Here is a 25,918-nt window from a genome sequence, read left to right as displayed (position 1 = left end):
TGACTGTGTGGGTGGGTGGGTGAGTGAGTGATTGAGTGGGTGGGTGAGTGAGTGGGTGGGTGGGTGAGTGATTGAGTGGGTGGGTGAGTAACTGAGTGGGTGAGTGACTGAGTGGGTGGGTGATTGAGTGGGTGGGTGAGTTACTGACTGGGTGAGTGACTGTGTGAGTGGGTGGGTGGGTGGGTGATTGAGTGGGTGGGTGAGTGACTGAGTGGGTGAGTGACTGTGTGGGTGGGTGGGTGGGTGACTGAGTGGGTGGGTGGGTGAGTGACTGACTGGGTGAGTGACTGTGTGAGTGGGTGGGTGGGTGATTGAGTGGGTGGGTGAGTGACTGAGAGGGTGAGTGACTGTGTGAGTGGGTGGGTGGGTGAGTGATTGAGTGGGTGGGTGAGTGACTGAGTGGGAAGTGACTCTGTCAGTGGGTGAGTGATTGAGTGGGTGGGTGGGTGAGTGACTGTGTGAGTGGGTGGGTGAGTGATTGAGTGGGTGGGTGGGTGAGTGACTGTGTGGGTGAGTGACTGAGTGGGTGAGTGACTGTGTGGGTGGGTGGGTGAGTGATTGAGTGGGTGAGTGAGTGACTGAGTGGGTGAGTGACTGTGTGAGTGGATGGGTGAGTGATTGAGTGACTGTGTGGGTGGGTGAGTGACTGAGTGGGTGAGTGACTGTGTGAGTGGGTGGGTGGGTGAATGACTGTGTGGGTGAGTGACTGTGTGAGTGGGTGGGTGGGTGAGTGATTGAGTGGGTGGGTGAGTGTGCCAAAAAAAACCTCTGGAAGGTAAGATGGACAATTGTTGCTAGGAATTTTATGTTATTAAATTTGTTATAACAAAAATTAAATTGTAAAAGTTTTTTTTGTATTTTGAAACGTTTTACAATTTTCAATGTTATTGAACAAAAATATATCAAATATGAAAAATGTTGCGAGAATCTCTTACACATTAGCCATGGGCGAAATAAATGTATCGTGCAACATTCACTGCCATTAATGCAGTGCTACAGTGAAATGCAGCGAAGTGTTTGATGACGTTATTTCTGTCAATATTCCCTGCCATTACATTGAGACAAAATAAAATTAGACTCTGATCAATTTATTGGTAACTCTACCGCTTCTCTTTGCTCTTCGTTATTTCCTAGGTAACTTCAGACAGCATCAGCCACACTCACGTTTCTTCACTCTCCGCTATCAAGCAGCGTCCATCGGAGAAGATCAAATTCATTATGAGACCTCCTTTGCCAGTAACAATATATAGTAATAGGTTTTACCCTTTTAACTGGCAGAAAAACTGACACCTTTATTCAAAGCATCATGTTTGCAATAACCACAGCACAAGCAGTCAAAATGCAAACAAAAGAGACAACTCTGATAATAATATTGGCACTGTCCTTGAATTTGATTGGTCCACACGCGAGACGGCTTTTCTTAGAGCCTAGTCTCCACTGGTGTTGGACCAGAAGACGCCAAAAGGCGTACAACTCAAAAACAGCGTACTATCAGAGTATTGAGGGCTCGGGGTGAGCATTTACAACCTAGTAATAGTTTTTACCCTTTTTATTATCAGAGTTGTCTCTTTTGTTTGCATTTTGACTGCTTGTGTTGTGGTTATTGCAAACATGATGCCTTGAATAAAGGTGTCAGTTTTTGTGCCAGTTAAAAGGGTAAAACCTATTCCTATACTAAGATCAAATTCGTCAGTTAACAGCTTCGGGTGATTGAAAACAGCGCTAAGGTGAAGTTACGGGGGGGGGGGGGGTTGTTCAAATTGCGCAGCAGGCACAGAGAATGTTCCCCCTTCGTCTATTGTGGAAGATACAGAAGACTTCCCTGATCAACAAATTAAACCAATTTCAATGTTTATTTTGCCTCTATCAGCTACATTTGGCCCCAATCATACACGACAAAACGTTGCGCCTTTTGGCGTCATCATCACCTGGTCTAACACCGCAAGTGTGAGACGTCATCATCATCTGGTCTAACACCGCAAGTGTGAGACATCATCTGGTCTAACACCGCCTGTGTGAGACGTCATCATCACCTGGTCTAACACCGCAAGTGTGAGACATCATCATCATCTAGTCTAACACTGCGTGTGTGAGACGTCATCATCACCTGGTCTAACACCGCAAGTGTGAGACGTCATCATCACCTGGTCTAACACCGCAAGTGTGAGATGTCATCATCATCATCTGGTCTAACACCGCAAGTGTGAGACGTCATCATCATCTGGTCTAACACCGCAAGTGTGAGACGTCATCATCACCTGGTCTAACACCGCAAGTGTGAGACGTCATCATCACCTGGTCTAACACCGCAAGTGTGTGACGTCATAATCACCTGGTCTAACACCGCAAGTGTGAGACGTCATCGTCACCTGGTCTAACACCGCAAGTGTGAGACGTCATCATCACCTGGTCTAACACCGCAAGTGTGAGACGTCATCATCATCTGCTCTAACACCGCAAGTGTGAGACTTCATCATCACCTGGTCTAACACCGCAAGTGTGAGACGTCATCATCATCATCTGGTCTAACACCGCGTGTGAGACGTCATCATCATCTGGTCTAACACCGCAAGTGTGAGACGTCGTCATCACCTGGTCTCACACAGCGTGTGAGACGTCATCATCATCTGGTCTAACACCGCGTGTGTGAGACATCATCATCACCTGGTCTAACACCGCAAGTGTGAGACGTCATCATCACCTGGTCTAACACCGCAAGTGTGAGACGTCATCATCATATGGTCTAACACCGTGTGTGTGACGTCATCATCACCTGGTCTAACATCGCAAGTGTGAGACGTCATCATCACCTGGTCTAACACCGCAAGTGTGAGACGTCATCATCATCATCTGGTCTAACACCGCAAGCGTGAGACGTCATCATCACCTGGTCTAACACCGCCTGTGTGAGACGTCATCATCACCTGGTCTAACACTGCGTGTGTGAGACGTCATCATCACCTGGTCTAACACCGCAAGTGTGAGACATTATCATCATCTGGTCTAACACTGCGTGTGTGAGACGTCATCATCACCTGGTCTAACACCGCAAGTGTGTGACATCATCATCACCTGGTCTAAAACCGCAAGTGTGAGACGTCATCATCACCTGGTCTAACACCGCAAGTGTGAGACGTCATCATCATCTGCTTTAACACCGCAAGTGTGAGACGTCATCATCACCTGGTCTAACACCGCAAGTGTGAGACGTCATCATCACCTGGTCTAACACCGCAAGTGTGAGACGTCATCATCACCTGGTCTAACACCGCCTGTGTGAGACGTCATCATCACCTGGTCTAACACTGCGTGTGTGAGACGTCATCATCACCTGGTCTAACACCGCAAGTGTGAGACATTATCATCATCTGGTCTAACACTGCGTGTGTGAGACGTCATCATCACCTGGTCTAACACCGCAAGTGTGTGACATCATCATCACCTGGTCTAAAACCGCAAGTGTGAGACGTCATCATCACCTGGTCTAACACCGCAAGTGTGAGACGTCATCATCACCTGGTCTCACACAGCGTGTGAGACGTCATCATCATCTGGTCTAACACCGCGTGTGTGAGACATCATCATCACCTGGTCTAACACCGCAAGTGTGAGACGTCATCATCACCTGGTCTAACACCGCAAGTGTGAGACGTCATCATCATATGGTCTAACACCGTGTGTGTGACGTCATCATCACCTGGTCTAACACCGCAAGTGTGAGACGTCATCATCACCTGGTCTAACACCGCAAGTGTGAGACGTCATCATCATCATCTGGTCTAACACCGCAAGCGTGAGACGTCATCATCACCTGGTCTAACACCGCCTGTGTGAGACGTCATCATCACCTGGTCTAACACTGCGTGTGTGAGACGTCATCATCACCTGGTCTAACACCGCAAGTGTGAGACATTATCATCATCTGGTCTAACACTGCGTGTGTGAGACGTCATCATCACCTGGTCTAACACCGCAAGTGTGTGACATCATCATCACCTGGTCTAAAACCGCAAGTGTGAGACGTCATCATCACCTGGTCTAACACCGCAAGAGTGAGACGTCATCATCACCTGGTCTAACACCGCAAGTGTGAGACGTCATCATCACCTGGTCTAATGCCGCAAGTGTGTGACGTCATCATCATCATCTGGTCTAACGCCACAAGTGTGAGACGTCATCATCATCTGGTCTAACACCGCAAGTGTGAGACGTCATCATCATCATCTGGTCTAACACCGCAAGCGTGAGACGTCATCATCACCTGGTCTAACACCGCCTGTGTGAGACGTCATCATCACCTGGTCTAACACTGCGTGTGTGAGACGTCATCATCACCTGGTCTAACACCGCAAGTGTGAGACATTATCATCATCTGGTCTAACACTGCGTGTGTGAGACGTCATCATCACCTGGTCTAACACCGCAAGTGTGTGACATCATCATCACCTGGTCTAAAACCGCAAGTGTGAGACGTCATCATCACCTGGTCTAACACCGCAAGTGTGAGACGTCATCATCATCTGCTTTAACACCGCAAGTGTGAGACGTCATCATCACCTGGTCTAACACCGCAAGTGTGAGACGTCATCATCACCTGGTCTAACACCGCAAGTGTGAGACGTCATCATCACCTGGTCTAACACCGCCTGTGTGAGACGTCATCATCACCTGGTCTAACACTGCGTGTGTGAGACGTCATCATCACCTGGTCTAACACCGCAAGTGTGAGACATTATCATCATCTGGTCTAACACTGCGTGTGTGAGACGTCATCATCACCTGGTCTAACACCGCAAGTGTGTGACATCATCATCACCTGGTCTAAAACCGCAAGTGTGAGACGTCATCATCACCTGGTCTAACACCGCAAGTGTGAGACGTCATCATCACCTGGTCTCACACAGCGTGTGAGACGTCATCATCATCTGGTCTAACACCGCGTGTGTGAGACATCATCATCACCTGGTCTAACACCGCAAGTGTGAGACGTCATCATCACCTGGTCTAACACCGCAAGTGTGAGACGTCATCATCATATGGTCTAACACCGTGTGTGTGACGTCATCATCACCTGGTCTAACACCGCAAGTGTGTGACATCATCATCACCTGGTCTAAAACCGCAAGTGTGAGACGTCATCATCACCTGGTCTAACACCGCAAGTGTGAGACGTCATCATCACCTGGTCTCACACAGCGTGTGAGACGTCATCATCATCTGGTCTAACACCGCGTGTGTGAGACATCATCATCACCTGGTCTAACACCGCAAGTGTGAGACGTCATCATCACCTGGTCTAACACCGCAAGTGTGAGACGTCATCATCATATGGTCTAACACCGTGTGTGTGACGTCATCATCACCTGGTCTAACACCGCAAGTGTGAGACGTCATCATCACCTGGTCTAACACCGCAAGTGTGAGACGTCATCATCATCATCTGGTCTAACACCGCGTGTGTGAGACATCATCATCACCTGGTCTAACACCGCCTGTGTGAGACGTCATCATCACCTGGTCTAACACTGCGTGTGTGAGACGTCATCATCACCTGGTCTAACACCGCAAGTGTGAGACATTATCATCATCTGGTCTAACACTGCGTGTGTGAGACGTCATCATCACCTGGTCTAACACCGCAAGTGTGTGACATCATCATCACCTGGTCTAAAACCGCAAGTGTGAGACGTCATCATCACCTGGTCTAACACCGCAAGAGTGAGACGTCATCATCACCTGGTCTAACACCGCAAGTGTGAGACGTCATCATCACCTGGTCTAATGCCGCAAGTGTGTGACGTCATCATCATCATCTGGTCTAACGCCACAAGTGTGAGACGTCATCATCATCTGGTCTAACACCGCAAGTGTGAGACGTCATCATCATCTGCTTTAACACCGCAAGTGTGAGACGTCATCATCACCTGGTCTAATGCCGCAAGTGTGTGACGTCATCATCATCATCTGGTCTAACGCCACAAGTGTGAGACGTCATCATCACCTGGTCTAACACCGCAAGTGTGAGACGTCATCATCACCTGGTCTAACACCGCCTGTGTGAGACGTCATCATCACCTGGTCTAACACTGCGTGTGTGAGACGTCATCATCACCTGGTCTAACACCGCAAGTGTGAGACATTATCATCATCTGGTCTAACACTGCGTGTGTGAGACGTCATCATCACCTGGTCTAACACCGCAAGTGTGTGACATCATCATCACCTGGTCTAAAACCGCAAGTGTGAGACGTCATCATCACCTGGTCTAACACCGCAAGTGTGAGACGTCATCATCACCTGGTCTAACGCCGCAAGTGTGTGACGTCATCATCATCATCTGGTCTAACGCCACAAGTGTGAGACGTCATCATCATCTGGTCTAACACCGCAAGTGTGAGACGTCATCATCATCTGCTTTAACACCGCAAGTGTGAGACGTCATCATCACCTGGTCTAACACCGCAAGTGTGAGACGTCATCATCACCTGGTCTAACACCGCAAGTGTGTGACATCATCATCACCTGGTCTAACACCGCAAGTGTGAGACGTCATCATCACCTGGTCTAACACCGCAAGTGTGAGACATCATCATCATCCGGTCTCACACCGCAAGTGTGAGACGTCATCATCATCTGGTCTACCACCGCGTGTGTGAGACGTCATCTTCACCTGGTCTAACACCGCAAGTGTGAGACGTCATCATCACCTGGTCTAACACCGCAAGTGTGAGACGTCATCATCATCTGGTCTAACACCGCGTGTGAGACGTCATCATCACCTGGTCTAACACCGCGTGTGAGACGTCATCATCACCTGGTCTAACACCGCAAGTGTGAGACGTCATCATCATCATCTGGTCTAACACCGCGTGTGAGACGTCATCATCATCACCTGGTCTAACACCGCGTGTGAGACGAGGCTCTAAGGGAAGCTGTCTCGGGTGTGGACTTATCAATTCCACCGCCAATGCATTATCAGAGCTGCGTGTTTTGTGTTTGCATTCCGACCGCAGGTATTGTGCTCAATGTACAAACAATGACTCCTTGTATACGAAAAAAATGGTGTCAGTTTTGTTGCCAGATGAAAGGGTTAAAAAAAAATAATTATCATATTGTGTTACAGGCAAACGAGGTTCCAATGGTGGAACAAAACGTTAATTTAGTGTAGTGTATAGTGTAGTGTATAGTGTAATGTAGTGTGTAGTGTAGTGTGTAGTATATAGTGTAGTGTAGTGTATAGTAGTGTATAGTGTAGTGTATAGTGTATAGTAGTGTATAGTGTATAGTGTAGTGTATAGTAGTGTAGTGTATAGTAGTGTAGTGTATAGTGTAGTGTATAGTAGTGTAGCGTATAGTAGTGTATAGTAGTGTATAGTGTAGTGTATAGTGTAGTGTATAGTAGTGTAGTGTATAGTAGTGTATAGTGTAGTGTATAGTGTAGTGTATAGTAGTGTATAGTAGTGTAGTGTATAGTGTAGTGTATAGTAATGTATAGTAGTGTATAGTGTAGTGTATAGTGTAGTATATAGTGTAGTGTATAGTAGTGTAGTGTATAGTGTAGTGTATAGTGTAGTGTATAGTAGTGTATAGTAGTGTAGTGTATAGTAGTGTAGTGTATAGTGTAGTGTATAGTGTAGTGTATAGTAGTGTATAGTGTAGTGTATAGTAATGTATAGTGTAGTGTATAGTGTAGTGTATAGTGTAGTGTATATAGTAGTGTATAGTAGTGTAGTGTATAGTATAGTAGTGTATAGTGTAGTATATCTAGTAGTGTATAGTGTAGTGTATAGTATAGTAGTGTATAGTGTAGTGTATAACGCAGCACGCGTGAGACCCACCCAGCTCCTCCCACATGGCACGCTGGCACGCCAGGAAGCCGTCACGGATGGCGTGGCAAACTCCCGCGGGGTCGGTGGCGCCCCACAGCCCGGGCTGGGCACGGATCGAGGGCCAGAGGCAGCGGCGGGCGAATCGAGCGGCCTGGGGGCCGCCGTGGCCGTCGAACACGGCCAGGAAGATGGCGTCCCCGTCGCCCTCGGTGGAGACCTGCGGGCACGGGGCGGCGAGGGGAACGTCACGTGACGCGAGCGGTGCATTGTGGGTCGGTCCTAGGCCTCGACCGGCGACCCGGCGGACAAAGATCCCCCGTGCAGCCTTGGCGGACCGTAGAGGCGAGTGCCGTTAGCGAGCGGCGCCAGCGATGGCCGCGAGGGCACACGAGGGGGTGGGTGGCCGGCACCACGCCCGGCCGCCTTTGTCTCCCCGGTGGCGATGTTCACGCACCGCACCGGGTACTCGTTTGAGGCCGAATCGACCTAGGGGGAGGCCCAGGACCGGTTCAGATAATCGCCACTGGGTGTTGGCCGTGAGCGGGAATCGAACTCGGGGTCGCCAGGTTCATAGTGCAGCGCGCTAACCGCTACACTATCGCTCCCCACACACACAGAGACACACACAGAGACACACACAGAGACACAGAGACACACACACACAGACACACACAGAGACACACAGAGACACACACACAGAGACACACAGACACACACACAGAGACACACACAGACACACACAGAGACACACACACAGAGACACACAGACACACACACAGACACACACACACACAGAGACACACACACAGAGACACAGAGACACACACAGACACACACAGAGACACACACAGACACACAGATACACACACAGAGACATACAGAGACACACACAGACACACACAGAGACACACAGAGACACACACACAGAGACACACACACACAGAGACACACACACAGACACACAGACACACACACACAGACACACACAGAGACACACACACAGACACACACACAGAGACACACACAGACACACACAGAGACACACACACACAGAGACTCCGCCCACCTCTGTGATGTCCTCCATGTAGCGCCGCCCCCCACGGTTGGAATCGGCGCTCACGATCAGCTTCAATGGGCTCGACATGGTGCAACCTTAACACACACACAGACAGACACATACAGACACACAGATACACACACACACATACACACACACAGACACACACACAGAGACACACACAGACACACACACACACAGACACACAAACAGACACACACACACACAGACACACACACAGATACACAAACACAGATACACACAGACACACAGACACACACACACAACAACCTGTGTCTCTGTGTGTGTGTGTCTGTGTGTGTCTTTGGTGCAACCTTACCCCACACATACACACACAATAACCTGTGTGTGTCTGTGTGTGTGTCTCTGTGTGTCTCTGTGTGTGTCTCTTGTGCAACCTCACCCCACACACACAACCTGTGTGTGTGTGTCTCTGTGTGTGTCTGTGTGTGTGTCTCTTGTGCAACCTCACCCCACACACACACACAACCTGTGTGTCTGTGTGTCTGTGTGTGTCTGTGTGTGTGTCTCTTGTGCAACCTCACCCCACACACACAGACACACAACCTGTGTGTTTGTGTATGTCTGTGTGTGTAGTCGTGCTCTCAGTGCGGGCTACTCACAACACTGATGACAAATGTCGCCGTGACTACCACGTTTTTGCCGTCGTAAAATGACAGATTAATAATAAACAAAAATTAGGTTAATAATGAAAAATGACAGATTAATAATACACACAAATTAGGTTAATAATGAAAAATGACATATTAATGACAGGCTCATAATCAACAATGACAGATTAATAATGAAAACCACAGACTAATCATGGAAAATGACAGATTCATAATAAACAGAAAAGCCTTAAAGCCCTAAGCGTGTTGTGGTGGCAGCAGCAGCAGCAGCAGTGACGAGGCACACCACGTGACGTTGCTGGGGCAAGCCAGGGCAAGCCAGGGCAACACACGCCTCACACCACACACACAGCCTCACACTACACACACAGCCTCACAGTACACACACAGCCTCACACTACACACACACAGCCTCTCATTTACACACCGACCCCCCTGGTTCCATCTGTGGGGGGCTAGTGCCCCCCTCCACACTCCCCATTAGGTGGGGGGGACTGATCTTCCCCTCCCCCCTCCCCCGCGAGCGGGTGGGGTGTGACGTCAGCACCCCTCCACCCCCCCCACTCGCCGCTGGCGGCTGCTCAGAGTTAATTATTTATTTATACTAAGCCGTTGTGTCAACAGCCAACGGGGGCTGGACGGCCCTCCCCCACCCACGTGACCCCCCCACCCACGCGCGTGGGTGCGGGCAGCCGTAGTAGGGTAGTTTAATATGCACGCGCTGGGTAAGCAATTAATTAATTAATCTCTGCGCGCGCTCGGTAAGCAATTAATTAATTAATCTCTGCACGCGCTCGGTAAGCACTTAATTAATTAATCTCTGCGCGCTCGCTTGCGGTGAAAGTCAAACGTCCCTCTGTTTAATTATTTATTTACGGGTGCCTATGCTGATTAAAGCCACCCACACACACGCACAGCGTGGTACGCCAATCGCTGTCCCACCGCTCTTCACAAAGATCCCCCATATAGCCTTAACAGACTGTAGGGGCAAGTGCTGTTAGCGAGCAGCACCTATGAAGGCCGTAACCGCTCTTCACACACACACGCACGCACACACGCGTCACAAAGTCAGTCTGCGCTAAAATTTATTTCCCGTGTATGTCTCCCTCCAGCCAGCAGCAGCCCTTCCTCCTCTCTCACCTACCCGTCTCAGAGTGCGTCCACTGCCTGAGCCCGAGCCGACCGAACTGACCTCCTTTGTCCGTGTCTGCCGCTCACCTCTGCGGCCGCTGCCGCCGCTGCCCGACGGGGCCGAGGGAGATGTTTCTCTCTCTCTCTCTCGCCTTGGGGGACTTTGTGTCGTCGATCGCTCTCAGCTCCACCCTGCAGGCGTCCCGAGCGCGGACCCTGAGGACGGCTAGCTCCTCTCTCTCTCCGCTGCCGCCGCTCCAGAAGGACTCTGCCACAAATTCTCCCTCCTGCACCACACTTATATATGTAGCAAGCCCCTTAACCCCGCCCCCCAACCCCCCCGGGTCATGTGACGTCATCCCACGCATCCAATCGAATCCTCTTTGCGGCCGTTAGGAGCGCTCTAGCCGTTGGGGATGGGGGGAGGGGGGAGTCACGTCATCCCCCTGTTGTATATATAGGTGTTATGAAAATTGATGAAAATAATGAGAATTAAATGAAATTTGCATAATTTATCCGAAATTATGTTAATTGTGTAATTATGCGCATAAATTATGCTGATTCGAGAGATAATCGTATTAATTTATGCGAGTGGGCATGGTTATGATAATTCAGGTCATTATGGATTATAAGGTCGAGCCTCGGTGACGAGGATTGTGTTATGATTTGGAATAACGCAATTAATCGTATGCAGTGACGCAGGCGTTGTGAGCGTGAATGAGAGAGAGTCGATTCCACTCTGCTCTTTAATTCCGTATTATCGATAAGGATACGATTACTCTCGATTGAACATTATGAATTATGTGTTATGGATTATGTGTGGTGATAGTGTGCTTATGATAGGTCCCCAGGATTCAGATCTCATACGCAGAACAATATTATGCAGAATTTCAGGAAGAATCACACACAAACCTGCTTTGATCAATTTTATTTTCTAGCTAACTTTAATTTTTGGATAATATGAAAACTCAATCTCGGGATGTTGGAATTTCAACACAGCGTTAACATGATACCATCACGATTGCGTTGTTTCACCTCGATAGCGGCACCTGTGGTTAATTCCCGACGCGTAACGCAATCGATCGGTTGTTGAGAGAGAGATTAAAAACAAGCGAACTATTCTATCAAAACCTTGACCTTATAATATGCAAACTCGTATTCTTGAATGATTACACAACACGGCACTCGGTCTTTGATTCGTATCCAATCCTTAACACATTCTGATATGCGAAATTATTATGCTTGAAATCGTCAGCACAGTACCACGGCGATGTTCGTTCATTGATTCATCAACGATTATGCAATTAAAGCGTTCTACTGAAATAATTATGATTGCCTCATCAACGTAACTCAATGGGTGGGGATGTTTTTCGTTATCAGCTAATAGTTGACGCAGTTATCATGAGTCTTGTATGTTTAATGGGAGTGTTGTTGATTTCTTGCGTTGAGCAAACGCCTAGGTTGATTTCCTTGCCAAAAAAAATGTTTGTTCGTTGTGTAGCGGTGGGGGAGTGAGAAGGGAGTGTGGGGGAGGGGCATACGAACGACTGCCAGTTTCTGTCCACCGCTGGCTGGATGAGTCAGCACGACGCTCGCCGTCGTCGCGCCGACGACGGTGACGCGAAGTTGCGTGCTGTAGCACGCTGGTGGCACGCTGTTGGCACGTGCTGGTGCTGATGCTGATGGCACGCTGGTGGCGCGCTGTTGGCACGCGCTGGTGCTGATGCTGGTGCTGATGGCACGCTGGTGGCGCGCGCTCCCTCTCCTTGAAGATGCGCGAACGCGCCCGTGCTGATTCGCTGACAGCAGTTTCCTCCACTGCTGGATGAGCTACGCCGGCGCGCGCTCTTTCCGCTGCTGTAGTATCTGACGCTGCGCTCGCCGGCGACAGGTCAATTTTTTCTTCTGCTGAGTGAGCCGATTCGCACGCGCTCTCTTTGTTGAGGTTGTTGGCGGCTCTCTGACAGCAGGTTTCCTCCACTGCTGTATGACTCAAGTCGCACGCGCTTGGTCACTGGTTAGCTGAAGTTGTTGGCGGCTGCCCAAGCTTTTCCGCTGCTGGTTGAGCCACGTTGCACGTGCTTTCTTTTTGGAGATGCTCGAGCGCTCTCAGCGCTGATTCGCTGATAGCAGTTTCTCTCCACTGCTGTATGACTCACTTTCGTTGATACATGGCGACTCATGCGATCCTCGCTACTCAGCGAGGCTCGGAGCCAGCCGCTCCATGCGACTGCTCGTCCTGTGGACGTCTTGACTCGCTGATCTGTCTTCACTCTTGACTGTTGACTTCTCTGACTTTTGAAAATGCGGCTGACCGTTATATTCAAAGACAATTCTCTCTGCGCAGTGGAAAAGGGGGGGGGGGGGGGGTGGGGTTTGTGTGTGTGAGTTCGTGTGTGTGTACAGATGGCTCTCGCGCTCTTCGGGAGAGACAAAGGTGGTCGGGGTTGCTTGGGATATTGTTTAAACTCTTTCGTAAGTTTGCCCGTTCGCCTCATTCCTTCTCGAAAACCTTTGATGTGACTGTATTTTGTCTCCAAGCTTTGTTTTAAGAGTAAAAGTATTAAAGGTGAAAATCATTTGATAGCGAATTAATTATTGGATAATAATTCACTGATGTATCTGGTGGCCTGGTCTTAATTGGAGTGAGCACGAGGACCGCTAACTTTAGCTTATTCTTGTTATTGCATTTTAAATTTTAACTGTTGTTTAAAAAAAAATGGTTTAACCCGTGGGCGTCCTCATTTCTGGCTTGCGGAGGGCTTCCCTCTGCGTGACCTCCCTTAGGGCACATCAAACTCTTGTTAATCTGGAGATCTTCGCAGATAGCTGCTAACATCCTCGCTTCGAGAGTTTTATTATTTCTTTATTTATTAATGGCCTGTTTATGACCGACATCTGGTTTTTCGTGCGCCTGGCTTACGGGTTTTATTGATTATTTTTTTCGTTTGTTAAAAAAATATATGATATATATAACGGCAAATATTATTGTTAATATCAATTTTCGAAAAGGCTCATATACAACAGGTGGGGGTTGTTGTTTTTGTTACCAGGCGAGACTGAAGAGAAATTTAATTTGGTTTTTTATTTGAGTTTTGCCAAGTTGCTGCGAGATGTCGTCGGCTTAGACAGCTTGGCGCTTCTGTGTAGAGTAGTGAGCGACTGGCAGGGGAGCGAGCGGCTTGTGTGTTTGTTAAATCGTGAGAGACGCCTAATCCCCTCTCTCGGACGGCAGAAATCGCCCCGTCGTTTATACCATCTGTATATGTTTCTCGCCATTGCCTGTGGGGTCTTCAGCGGGTCCATGTTTTAGGAGAAGCGTTTGTTCGAAGCAGTCAAATGTTTCCAAAAAAAATAACCCAATTCGTCAATCCAAGACCTGCATATTAAGTTTGCGAAAACGCCGTTGCAGAGCAAATGTGTCCCACTCTCCTCTTTTCGAACTTCGGCAGCTGGGCCTTCATCTGCCTCTTGAGCGCGCCAGTTGCACCGCCTGTACAATCGCTAGCCGTGCCACTGCCATTTCCGGGACCGACGCCGTGCACACGCACGACCGTACTGACGGCGGACTGCGCTCGCGTTCCCCCGGACGCGGGACGGGTGGTTCGTGCGGGAGTATGGGCGGGGGACTGCCCGGCAGCTCGCTCAGAAACACGCCGGTGGCCGTCGCGGGGTTCGGGGCCGTGGCGGGTCTGGCCGCGTTGGGCGTTCGCAAGATCATAAAGTATTAAAGCTTTCGTGACTGCATAAAATTACTCATTGGTTGAACACGAAATGTAACACTCTTCTGAAATTCGTGGTCCGCCAGGAAGTGTCTAGCTGTGTTGTTGGCCTGACTGGATGTGCTTCACGTAATATTTTTCAGGTTTGTTGAATTCTCGTCTCTCATCTTTTTGCTGTATTTACCGCCGTGATTTGTTCTTGACACCTTATGAAGATCGCTTGCGTTGTGATCGAAACGTCGTGATTGTTTTTTGTTTCAATATAATCTTATTGTATTTCTACATACATTTGCAAGATCCTCGGCGGATTCTGCTGAACCTTCCAAGCGGGACTAGGCCCCAATCGTGTCCGGCTCCCGTGCACGGCGTGCCCCACGGCGTCGTCGCCTCCGGCCGAGCTAAACGGAGCACCGCTACCGCGACCGCGGGGAAAAACATCGAGACTCTGAACGGACGCGGCACTCGTCCCCCCCCTCCCCTGCAAAGTTAAATTGTGGTGCTCAACGTTACCGTGGCGGTGGAGTCTTTGCAAAGATGCAGCTTGCAAATGCAGCTTTTTTGTTCTTTGGTTCTTTCGGTAAAGTCACGTAGAATGAGAATAAAATAATAAATTGATAAAATAAAATAACACAATAATATTCTCATTCTACGTGACTTTACCGAAAGAACCAAAGAAGATGAATCCTTGCAGTCACGAAAGCTTTCAATTAAAATGCAGCTTTTTTGTTTTGCGTGCCGATCTTCGCTGTCCCGTTAAGTTTCCGTTTCGTTAAAACCTGCCGCACGGGAGCGACGGGCCGCCGGGGTGCGTGGTGCCAAACCGTCGGTCGCGTTCTGTGGGGCCTGTCGGTGCTTTGTTAATGTTTTGAACCTCTCTGTGCGAGCGAGGCGTTTGCGTCTTTCCCAGCGAGAAAAACCCGACGGTCGAATGGAAATTGCTCCTGTTGGACGGCAACTGTTTTACTTTAATGGAGTCGTTAAATTCACGTTAGTCTGGCCTCAATGAGGCAGCATTGTAAGCGTTGGTAAAATTGAGCATTTCGGAAGCACTTATGTAAATTTTATTATTATTTTATTTAAATACAATTTCAGGACAGGGTGAAAGATTACAAACGTGTTAACGCGTGCGTTACATAGTTGCTACCGCGAACACGGCGAGGAATTGAATGACGCTTGCCATCACGGCAGCGTTTTGGCCATAAACAGAGCAATCAGTTCTCGTTGTTTTGGTCTTCATGCAACTCGAGCAAGCGGGAGTTGAATTTGGCAGCGGGCAGCAACAGCCGCTGCAGCGCCTTGCGTGAAAGTTGCAGGGTAGCAAAGCCTCAACTTGCAAACATATACGTTCTAGACTGTTCATATACGTTCTAGGCTGTTCATATACGTTCTAGACTGTTCATATACGTTCTAGACTGTTCATATACGTTCTAGACTGTTCATATACGTTCTAGACTGTTCATATACGTTCTAGACTGTTCATATACATTCTAGACTGTTCATATACGTTCTAGACTGTTCATATACGTTCTAGACTGTTCATATACGTTCTAGACTGTTTATATACGTCCTAGACTGTTCATATACGTTATGCGGGTGTTTAACCCACACAGTACCCCGGCGTTGCTACGACGACGCGCCACAGTAGCCACCATACACCCCCTGCACGCGCGCCACTCTAACGACTCGGAAGACCCTGGCCACTCCGAGGACAACCAGGATCTGGCCTGGCAGGTTGGCCCAACCCCCCGGGCCGAGATTGCTCCCCTGCATGATGCGTTACATGTGCCTTGGGCAGATTTACCTAAGGGGGAGGCCGATCAGCTGTGTGGGTTGTTACGGGAGTACACCGACGTGTTCAGCGAGCACGATTCAGATGTAGGCCGAACAGACCTTGTTAAGCACCAAATTGACACAGGTGCAGCCCGACCGATCAAACTCCCCGCATACCGGGTGGGCGTGCCCGAACGGACCCAGATCAAGGAGGCAGTCGTGGACATGCTACGTGATAACATAATTCACCCCTCGACGAGCCCCTGGTCTGCCCCGGTGGTGCTAGTGACGAAACAAGCAGTCACCCTCGGCGACGCCTTCCCCATACCGCGCATCGACGACACCTTTGACAGCCTCGCAGGAGCACGGTATTTTTCCACCCTCGATCTGGCGTCCGGGTACTGGCAGGTGGAGATGGCGGAGGAGGATCGGCCGAAAACCGCGTTTACCACCCCGATGGGGCTGTTCGAGTTTCGAGTGCTTCCGTTCGGACTCACTAACGCGCCCGCGACGTTCCAGCGGTTGATGGAGTTGGTAATGCGGGGCTTACAGTGGGAACAGTGCCTGATTTACCTGGATGACGTGATAGTGTTCAGCAGATCTCTGTCCGAGCACTGGTCCAGGTTGCGAGAGGTGTTCCAGCGACTACGAGCAGCCCATCTCAAGCTCAAGCCGCGTAAGTGCTACATTGCGCAGTGCGAGGTAGGGTACCTCGGACACCGAGTCAGCGAGGCGGGGGTGCGCACCGATCCGGAAAAGGTGCGCGCCGTAGTGGAATGGCCACGGCCCAGGAATCTGACGGAGATCAGGTCATTCTTGGGACTCGCCACCTATTATCGTCGATTTGTAAAGGGATTCAGCGAGATTGCACTTCCCCTCACCCAACTCACCTCCCCTAAGAACCCCTATCGATGGACGGAGGCCTGCCAGACGGCCTTCACCGCCCTCAAAGACCACCTCACCCACACCCCCACCCTAGCTTTCCCAGATTTCACCACGGACTTTATCTTGGACACCGACGCCTGCAGCAGTGGGCTGGCCGCGGTGCTGTCACAGGTGCAGGGTGGGGGGGGCAGATGGCGCAATGGCTGGCGCAGTTGCAGGAGTACAACCTGCAAATAGAGTACCGAGCTGGGCGTACGCACGCAAACGCGGACGCCTTGTCGAGGCGGCCCGCGGTGTGCGCCGAGACAAGGTTGGAGGAAGTCTGCCCGTGCTTCACGGGGGGGCGTTGCCGGCAGGTGGCAGGCCCCCAGGAGCGCACCGAGACTAACCCTCCCCCGGTGAGAGGCAGTGCAGTATGTGCCACAGACACCCCGGTAGGAGGAACCAGGGACCTGGCGGACCACTCGGCGGGCACGGGGCCCACACCCCGGGGCCCGACGGGTCGCGCAACCCCACCCGATCGGATCCAGGAGGACGTCGGCTGCGCCTTTCCGGGCCTGGACGACGTGCAGCTGAGACGGACCCAGCTGCGGGATCCGGATCTGGCGGCGGTGGAAGCGGCCCTACGGGAGAAGAAGGACGCCCTACCAGGACCCTGGAGTGGTTTGTATGCCCGGTTGTGCATGCAGAACGGGGTAGTACGAGAGCTGACTGAAGCCGGCCAGCCTGGGTGCATCTGTGTTCCCGCCCAGGTGCGACCCCAGCTGCTAAGACTGGTGCACGACCACCCGCTCGGGGGCCATGATGGGGAATGGCGCACTCGGGAAACCCTGCGTCGCCAGTATCTCTGGCCCAAGTTAGCACAAGACGTGCCCGCCTGGGTACAGGGCTGCCGCGCGTGCCAGCAATGCGGGCCGAAACCAGCGCGATACCAGGTACCCCTGAGACCGTTCCGCATCAGTCGAACGAATCAGCTGGTTGGGATCGACCTGCAAGGGCCATTCCCGCGATCCCACCGGGGCAACCGATATATTCTCGTAGCGGTGGAGTACTTCACACGCTATCCCGTAGCGGTGGCCATCCCCGATAAGACAGCCCTCGTAGTGGCCCGAGCGTTCGTGGAACACTACGTACTGAAGCACGGGATCCCCGAACGAGTCATTACCGACCAGGGTAGTGAGTTCGAGGCAGAGCTATTCCAGGCGCTGTGCCGGGAGTTCGGGATCCAGAAGGACCAACTACGGCGTACCACCCCCAGGCAAATGGGATGGTAAAGAGGATGAACCAGACTCTAGCCGGGAAGCTTAAACGCATGGCGGCCCCGAATCAACGGGACTGGGACGAACACCTCCCCTATGCTCTGTTCGCCTACACCACCACGGTACACACATCTACGGGACAGACCCCGTTCCTAATGATGTTTGGTCGTGAGTCTCGCCTACCCACAGATCTGCTGTTCGGTGTCCCTCCGCCGCAATGGGAGGAAGGGAGCCGCCCCGTGGAGCATCTGATGGAGACCCTACGAGGAGCGAGGGGCCGGGCCTACCCGCAAGGCGAGGCCGCACACCAGAGGCAGGAGCAGGGGACCCGACCCCGAATGGAGCCCTCCTTCTACTCGGCGGGCTCTAAGGTATGGCTGCACACCCCTCGCGTCAGGGCCGGGCAGGCGGGGAAGCTAACCACCTACTGGCGGGGACCCTGGACCGTGGGACGACAGATCTCCCCCTGGACGGTACTGATTCAAGGGGGGGAGAGAGGCCGGGAGATGGTGGTCAACGTCCGGCGACTAAAACCATGAATCGACTCCCTTTCATTCATGCTCACAACACCTACAGAACTGCATACGATCAATTGCGTTATTCCAATTCATAACCAAACCTCGTCACCGAGGCTCGACCACATAATCCATAACGACCTGCATTATCATACCCACGCCCACTCTCATAAATTAATACGATTATCTCTCGAATCTGCATAATTTATGTGCATAATTACACTGATTAACATAATTTCGGATAAATTAGGCACATTTCAAATTTCATTTAATTTTCATTATTTTCATCAATTTTCATAACACCTATATATACAACAGTAGGGTTAGCGGTTAGGGGTTAGGGTTCATTTGGATTCGGGGTTGGGAAAGGGTTAGGGGTTAGGGTTAATTTTTAGGGTTAGAGGGTTATGCTTAGGAGTTAGCGTTCGGGGTTATGGTTAGGGGATAAGGTTAGCTGTTAACGTTAGCTGTTAGGGTTATGGGTAGGGTTAGAGGTTAGGGTTAGGGGTTAAGGTCGGCGGTTAGGGTTTAAGGTTAGGGGTTAGGCACATCTGCCAAAAAACATTGCCAAGCTGCAGTGTGTACAAAATTATTTGGCAGGCGTCATGACGGGAACTGCAAAATCCGACCATGTTTGTCCAGTGCTCACTGAACTGCATTGGCTTCCTGTTCCCGAACTCATTCATTATAAGGTTGCACCCATTACATACAAAGCGCTTGCCACAAATGAACCACAATACCTTGCTGGTATCATCAAAAAGCATAAACGCTCATGCAAACTCTGGTCATCCTCGCACCAGCTTTTGGCTAGTCGTCGAATAAAGACGGTCGCTGCATTGCACGTTTTCAGATGCACTTCTGCAGCCATCTGGAATGTTCTTCCGATATTAGGAAGTTACTGGAGCTACGCATTTTTAAAATCTCGATCGAAAATACATTTTCTTGAGAACTGCTTTTGTGCTTAGTTTGTTGTCCTTCCCCCGCACCTCCGATGATCATGGATGGCTATGTACGGTGTGATAGAAGTTCAACATACACACCAACATGGACACTCGCTAAATAACCTAAACAACATGGACACTCGCTAGATAACCGAACGAACATGGACAGTCGCAAAATAACCTCACCATCATGGACACTCGCTAAATAACCTAACCATCATGAAACACTCGCTAAATTAACTAACCATCATGGACACTCGCTAAAATAACCTAACCATCATGGACACTGCTAAATAACCTCACCATCATGGACACTCGCTAAATAACCTAACCATCATGGACACTCGCTAAACAACCTAACCATCATGGACACTCGCTAAATTAACTAACCATCATGGACACTCGCTAAATAACCTAACCATCATGGACACTGCTAAATAACTTAACCATCTTGGACACTCGCTAAATAACTTAACCATCTTGGACAATCGCTAAATAACATAAACATCATGGACACTCGCTAAAATAACCTAACCATCATGGACACTGCTAAATAACCTCACCATCATGGACACTCGCTAAATAACCTAACCATCATGGACACTCGCTAAATAACCTAACCATTATGGACACTCGCTAAATAACCTAACCATCATGGATACTCGATAAATAACTTAACCAACATGGACACTCGATAAGTAACCTAACCATCAGGGACAACTTGCTAAATAACCTAACCATCATGGACACTCACTAAATAACCTAACCAACATGGACACTTGCAAAATGACCTAACCAACATGGACACTCGCTAAATAACCTAACCATCATGGACACTCGCTAAATAACCTAACCATCATGGACACTTGCAAAATAACCTAACCATCATGTACACTCGCTAAATAACCTAACCAACATGGACACTCGCTAAATAACCTAACCATCATGGACACTCGCTAAATAACCTAACCATCATGGACACTTGCAAAATAACCTAACCATCATGTACACTCGCTAAATAACCTAACCAACATGGACACTCGCTAAATAACATAACCATCATGGACACTCACAAAATAACCTCACCATCAGGGACACTCGCTAAATAACCTAACCATCATGGACACTCAATAAATAACCTAACTATCATGGACACTCACTAACTAACCTAACCAACATGGACACTCGCTAAATAACCTCACCATCATGGACACTCGCTAAATAACCTAACCATCATGGACACTCAATAAATAACCTAACCATCATGGACACTCAATATATAACCTAACCATCATGGACACTCGCTAAATAACCTAACCATCATGGACACTCGCTAAATAACCTAACCAACATGGACACTCACTAAATAACCTAACCAACATGGACACTAGAAAAATGACCTAACCAACATGGACACTCGCTAGGGATATTAGGGCCAGGGATATTAGGGCCAGGGATATTAAGGCCAGGGATATTAGGCCCAGGGATATTAGGGCCAGGGATATTAGGTCCAGCGATGTTAGGGCCAGGGATATTAGGGCCAGGGATATTAGGGCCAGGGATATTAGGGCCGATTACGTTCCGCGCTGCTTTATTCATTGGTGCGAGTTTTATATGTGCGTTGTTTTTGCCGTGGTCTATCCACTGTTAGATGAAAGCAGTCCGCCTCTTTTTAACGACCTTGCGACTCGCCTGTTTGTGTTGCGCGGCGAAACGATTGATGGTGACAGACGCCTTCGCTGGGTTGCGAGTGTGGCTTAGACGGCCACGGTGTCGATCTATTTCATCGGTTGGACGAGCATGTATTCAACCCGCCACCGAGCTCGCGCAAGTAGCCGGTTTGGCTGCAGGTTGCACCGCAAGTGATGGCGTCTTAAGAAACCGCGTGTCCAGCAGCTGTGGACAGAAAACGCCATAAGCATCATATAGGCCGCGGGACTCGGTTGGGGATCGGTGCAGTAGTACTACCCTTGTACGGTGCTTGTGATGCCTCGACACCTTCCAACTTGGTGTGGGAGAGTAGCAGCAGCACGAGACGTGCGTGTTGGCGCGGTCATTCTCTGATCCAGCAGTGTATTGACCTGATGACTGTTGGCGTCCCAAACCTGCTTGGAGAGTTGCCGCAGGTTTCCCTTCAAAAATATTCCTCGCTGGGTTCTTGATTGGTTTTATGTGCACATGGCTCAACACACGAGACCAGGCATCTGAATAATATATTTAACGTTTTTGTGCGGATTTAAATAATTTCCCGAGTGTTGACAATGTTTAATCTCCGTACAGGTCTTCTTGGATTAGATCGCGTAAATATGCAAATGTATCGTTAAACCTGCCACCGGCCGATTAGTAAGGTTTGTCACGTAATCAGAACATGCCAATTCGTTACTAGTACGGCACAAATCTGGTTGTCACCTGATGAAGCTAGGTGTAATTACTGGCAAAACGTCGTACTCAGATTGTAAATGTTGTGGCTTGGCTCTCCAACACTGATGTGCTGTACTAGTATACTACACAATACACTACACTATACAATACACTAGTGCTGTACTAGTAACGAATTGGCATGTTCAGTTTACGTGACAACCCTTACTAGTTGGCTGTCGGGTGGTGGCGGGTTTTATCGACACTTTTATATATTTACGCCATCTAACCCAAAACACTCTACTATGGATGATAGTGGTCGCGAAAGCCTACGTGTTAAACTTAATGTTTAATCTGCAATGCAGTAAATTGCCGATGTGTAGGGTATTCCACGCCACCAGACCTTAATGTTTACTGTTGTACGTAAACCGTTCTGGTGGTGTGGTTCGTTAAACTATCCTTTAGCCTTTGTCTACTGCGACCTATTCGATTTTGCCCAACCTCTTCGTGCTGAAAGCGTGCCATAGGTAATTGTAGACTTATGGGTGGCAATTGTTCTTATAAGGGCGAGTAAAATATAAACTTGAATATTGTTTTGTTTGGGAAGTCTGTCGTAATGTGACCTTGGTGCGAAGCATCTGAGCGGATATAAAACGCTGCGTGTCCAGGAAAATGACGTTTTGTGTGGTCTTTGCTTTCGGCTCTCTTTCTCCGTTAGGCAAAGCGCACGAAGAAGGTTGGCATTGTGGGCAAGTATGGCACGCGGTACGGCGCGTCCCTGCGTAAGATGGTGAAGAAAATCTAGATCAGCCAGCACGCCAAGTACACGTGCTCCTTCTGCGGCAAGGTGAGGGGCGCCAACCCACGTGGCAATAGGGGCACGTCTGGGCGTTATCCGGTGGCTCGCGCTGGTTGGGTCAAGTTGTGAGTGCCAGCCTGCAAAGGTCAAGATTGCAATTGGGTGGTGGTCGTCACCGGCAATGGTTGCCTCAATAGGTTTTTTTGCGAATAAAATTGGGCCTGGACTACTGTCCTTGGAGTTGCAGGGCAGAAAAAGCAGTCTCAGGTACGACTGCCTCGACCCTTAAACCGACTACAATAACAGGTCATCGGCTAATAAAGCAAGACTTTAAAGGACCGATAAAAAGTTAAACGTCGTTACCCCAAGGAGTGGCAGTGGCTGTTTCTGTCTGGGTAAATGGGATATGGCTTATTTCAATTTTAATTTCAGACGTTACACGTGACTAACCCAGGGTTTTGTCGCCTGTGTACACCGATCACTGTTCATTAAACACTCTTCTAGACATTCTCATTTGCTAGACACAACTCCCATCGCTTCCTCTGCCCTACCAATTTGCCGTGGTTGCTCATGATAAATGCACTACCAGTGAAGATTTCCATCCACAATTCCCATAAATTGCCCTCGTGTTGTCCTTAACAAATTGGGGTCCTCGTGTTTTAGTACACGCACACGTGTTGTGCTCACGCTTGTTAACTGTGTGCCTTGACCGGTGATTTCCGCTCAGTGTACCTGTGGTGCTCGTGTTGTCCTTGTGAAAGCCAGACCAAGATGAAGAGGAGGGTGGTGGGCATCTGGCACTGCGGCTCGTGCACGAAGACCGTGGCAGGAGGTGCATGGACCTACAAGTACGTCTTGCACGCTATGTTGAGCCAAAGCCTAAGATGCTTTTACCGTTCCTTATCGTTTTCTGTAATATTTTCAAAGGTAATTATTTTCAAAATGACCAAGGTGTGTATTATTAGGATGAAGGTTTAGAAGTGTTTATTACGATGTCACCCAATGTGTGTAACCGCCCGTTCCTCCTTCAGCACGACCTCGGCTGTCACAGTGAGGTCTGCCATCCGCCGCCTGCGTGAGCTGAAGGACCAGCGAGGGACCCTTCCCACACTGCTCACACCACCGTCCTAGCACACCAGGGAGATCACAATAAAGTGTATATGAACCAGCATCAGTGCCTGTGCGTTTTTTGTTCTGTGCAGTGTGCTCTTCATTTCTGCATCATTGCTCGCGAATTGGGAAATGACAAAGCACCATTGCTGCCACCCCCCCCCTCACATCGCTAATGCCCACTTAGTGACCAGTGATGCTGCGTTCATTCACATGGTGCCACTTGGGTGAGCTGGTGCAAGGCATCTCAAGTTGTACTGCAGAGTTGTATTAAGTGTTGAGGACATTGGTAATGAACAAGTATTTGAAACATCACAAACCAACACGTTTAGATTTTGTAATCAGGCGAGGGCAGGAGGCAAGGCCCCGCGTGGCTAGGCCCCGCGCTGTAAAGTTCCAACCTGGACATCGATTCCCATGCTCGCTGCTACTCAACTGACATCCCTACGAGAGAGAGCTAGGCTCTACCTTGGTAAACAACAACAACCACCACAACCACCACCACCACAACGATGAGAATTTCTCACCTCGGATTTCAGTGCAAGCGCGCACACGGCAGCTTCCTGTTGCCTCGCGACAGCAGTAAGTAGTATGACGTCACTTCCCTCCCACGAGCGGCTCTCGAAGTGAATAAATTATGTTAATGAGACCAGACCATACGTCGAGGGATGGGGGCGTGGGCGCTGAACCCGTCGCAATAAATTCGCGACGGCTTTAACGAACACATTATGTTAATGAGCCGCCAGTCACTGGGCGTAGCTTTGCCCAAATAAGGATTGCCACTGGACCGATATCGGCAGTGACCCAGGCGGAGGTGACGTCACGCTCAAGAGCTCGGTGGACAGAGGAGGGGTGAATACCTTGGTGACATGACGTCACTAGCAAGGTACACCTCCCCCTTGCGTTTCACGCCGATGAGGTATGGCAGAGTGGTGACGTCACAGAGTTGGAGTTTAAGTTGATTTAGATTCATTTTCTACTGCTCCCTCCCTTGGGTGTGTGAGCTCAGCAACAACAACGTGGACATTATTGTGTATACACTGTGTGTGTACACTGTGTGTGTGTACACTGTGTCACTGTTTGTGTGTACACTGTGTGTGTACACTGTGTGTGTGTACACTGTGTGTGTATACTGTGTGTGTGTATACAGTGTGTGTCCGCATTGAACCGAACCCCCGGCAAGGCCATCTACTTAATGACGAGAGAAAATTCACACGAAATGAAGTCTTCCAGATGTAAATTGATACAAGCTTTTAATGAAGAAATAAAATCATCTAACTCAAAACACAACACAATTCAAAGATGTTTCATTCTAAAACTTCAAAACGGAGCATGGGGTACTTGCGTGAATGCGTCCTTCGTGTGCAAATGTTGAATGCGTCCTTCGTGTGCAAATGTTGTGACTTTCCTGGCCTGAAGGCCGTCAACGTGTTGGACCTTTATTGGTGCACAGCGTCTCAACAACAGCAGTGGGGTTTGCTTCAACCGATGGTTACGAACATCCAGACGTGAATCAGCAAGGACCATATCTAGTCCCAGTTAGACAAAATCAACGTCAACACGTAAGACAAAACTACAATTTGTGTTGTAGAGAATGTACCTCCTCCTATACGTGTAACCTTCAAGTGGTATGCCTTGTAACTGATGAATGATCCGAGCGTGCTCCCTATTTCAAGGAAAATGAGTTGCTCCAGAGGCAAACGCTTCGTGAAACACAAAAGTACCCTTTGACCTGTATCACAAGAACAACGGGTCTCACCTGACTTCTCTGTACAGGTTACTTCCAAAACACACACACACACTTTGTCCTAACATCACTTATTCAATGTGTGACCTCAGACAAAATGATACATGTACGCGCACAATCAGACAAGTATTCATTCTAAATC

General features: G+C 49.4%; 1 protein-coding gene and 1 pseudogene across 2 annotated transcripts in view; one reads left to right on the top strand and one right to left on the bottom strand.

Moving 5' to 3' along the window:
* Positions 1-10,952, bottom strand: part of LOC142919850 (uncharacterized) — a 28,495-nt gene extending 17,543 nt beyond the window's left edge. The window contains exons 1-3 of one of the 2 annotated variants that reach the window (XM_076062508.1): positions 10,758-10,952; positions 8,896-8,981; positions 7,839-8,046 (exon numbers count right to left, since the gene is read on the bottom strand). In XM_076062508.1, the coding sequence (XP_075918623.1) occupies positions 7,839-8,046; positions 8,896-8,973 (286 nt within the window). In that variant the 5' untranslated portion in view covers positions 8,974-8,981; positions 10,758-10,952. Of the gene's footprint in view, positions 1-7,838; positions 8,047-8,895; positions 8,982-9,530; positions 10,027-10,757 lie in introns of those variants that run through there. The other variant, XM_076062509.1, reaches the window with a different exon arrangement.
* Positions 10,953-14,287: 3,335 nt separating this feature from the next.
* LOC142919845 (large ribosomal subunit protein eL43-like) lies at positions 14,288-24,088 on the top strand (annotated as a pseudogene).
* The last annotated feature ends 1,830 nt before the right edge of the window (positions 24,089-25,918 follow it).

This window comes from Petromyzon marinus, unplaced genomic scaffold (assembly GCF_048934315.1).
Source record: "Petromyzon marinus isolate PM22_M1 ecotype Great Lakes invasive population unplaced genomic scaffold, UKy_Petmar_22M1.pri1.0 PM_G_Scaffold_64, whole genome shotgun sequence".
NCBI classification, from domain to species: Eukaryota; Metazoa; Chordata; class Hyperoartia; order Petromyzontiformes; family Petromyzontidae; genus Petromyzon; species Petromyzon marinus.
Note: the sequence above shows the minus strand (reverse complement) of the source record. Positions and strands in the feature narration are given on the sequence as shown.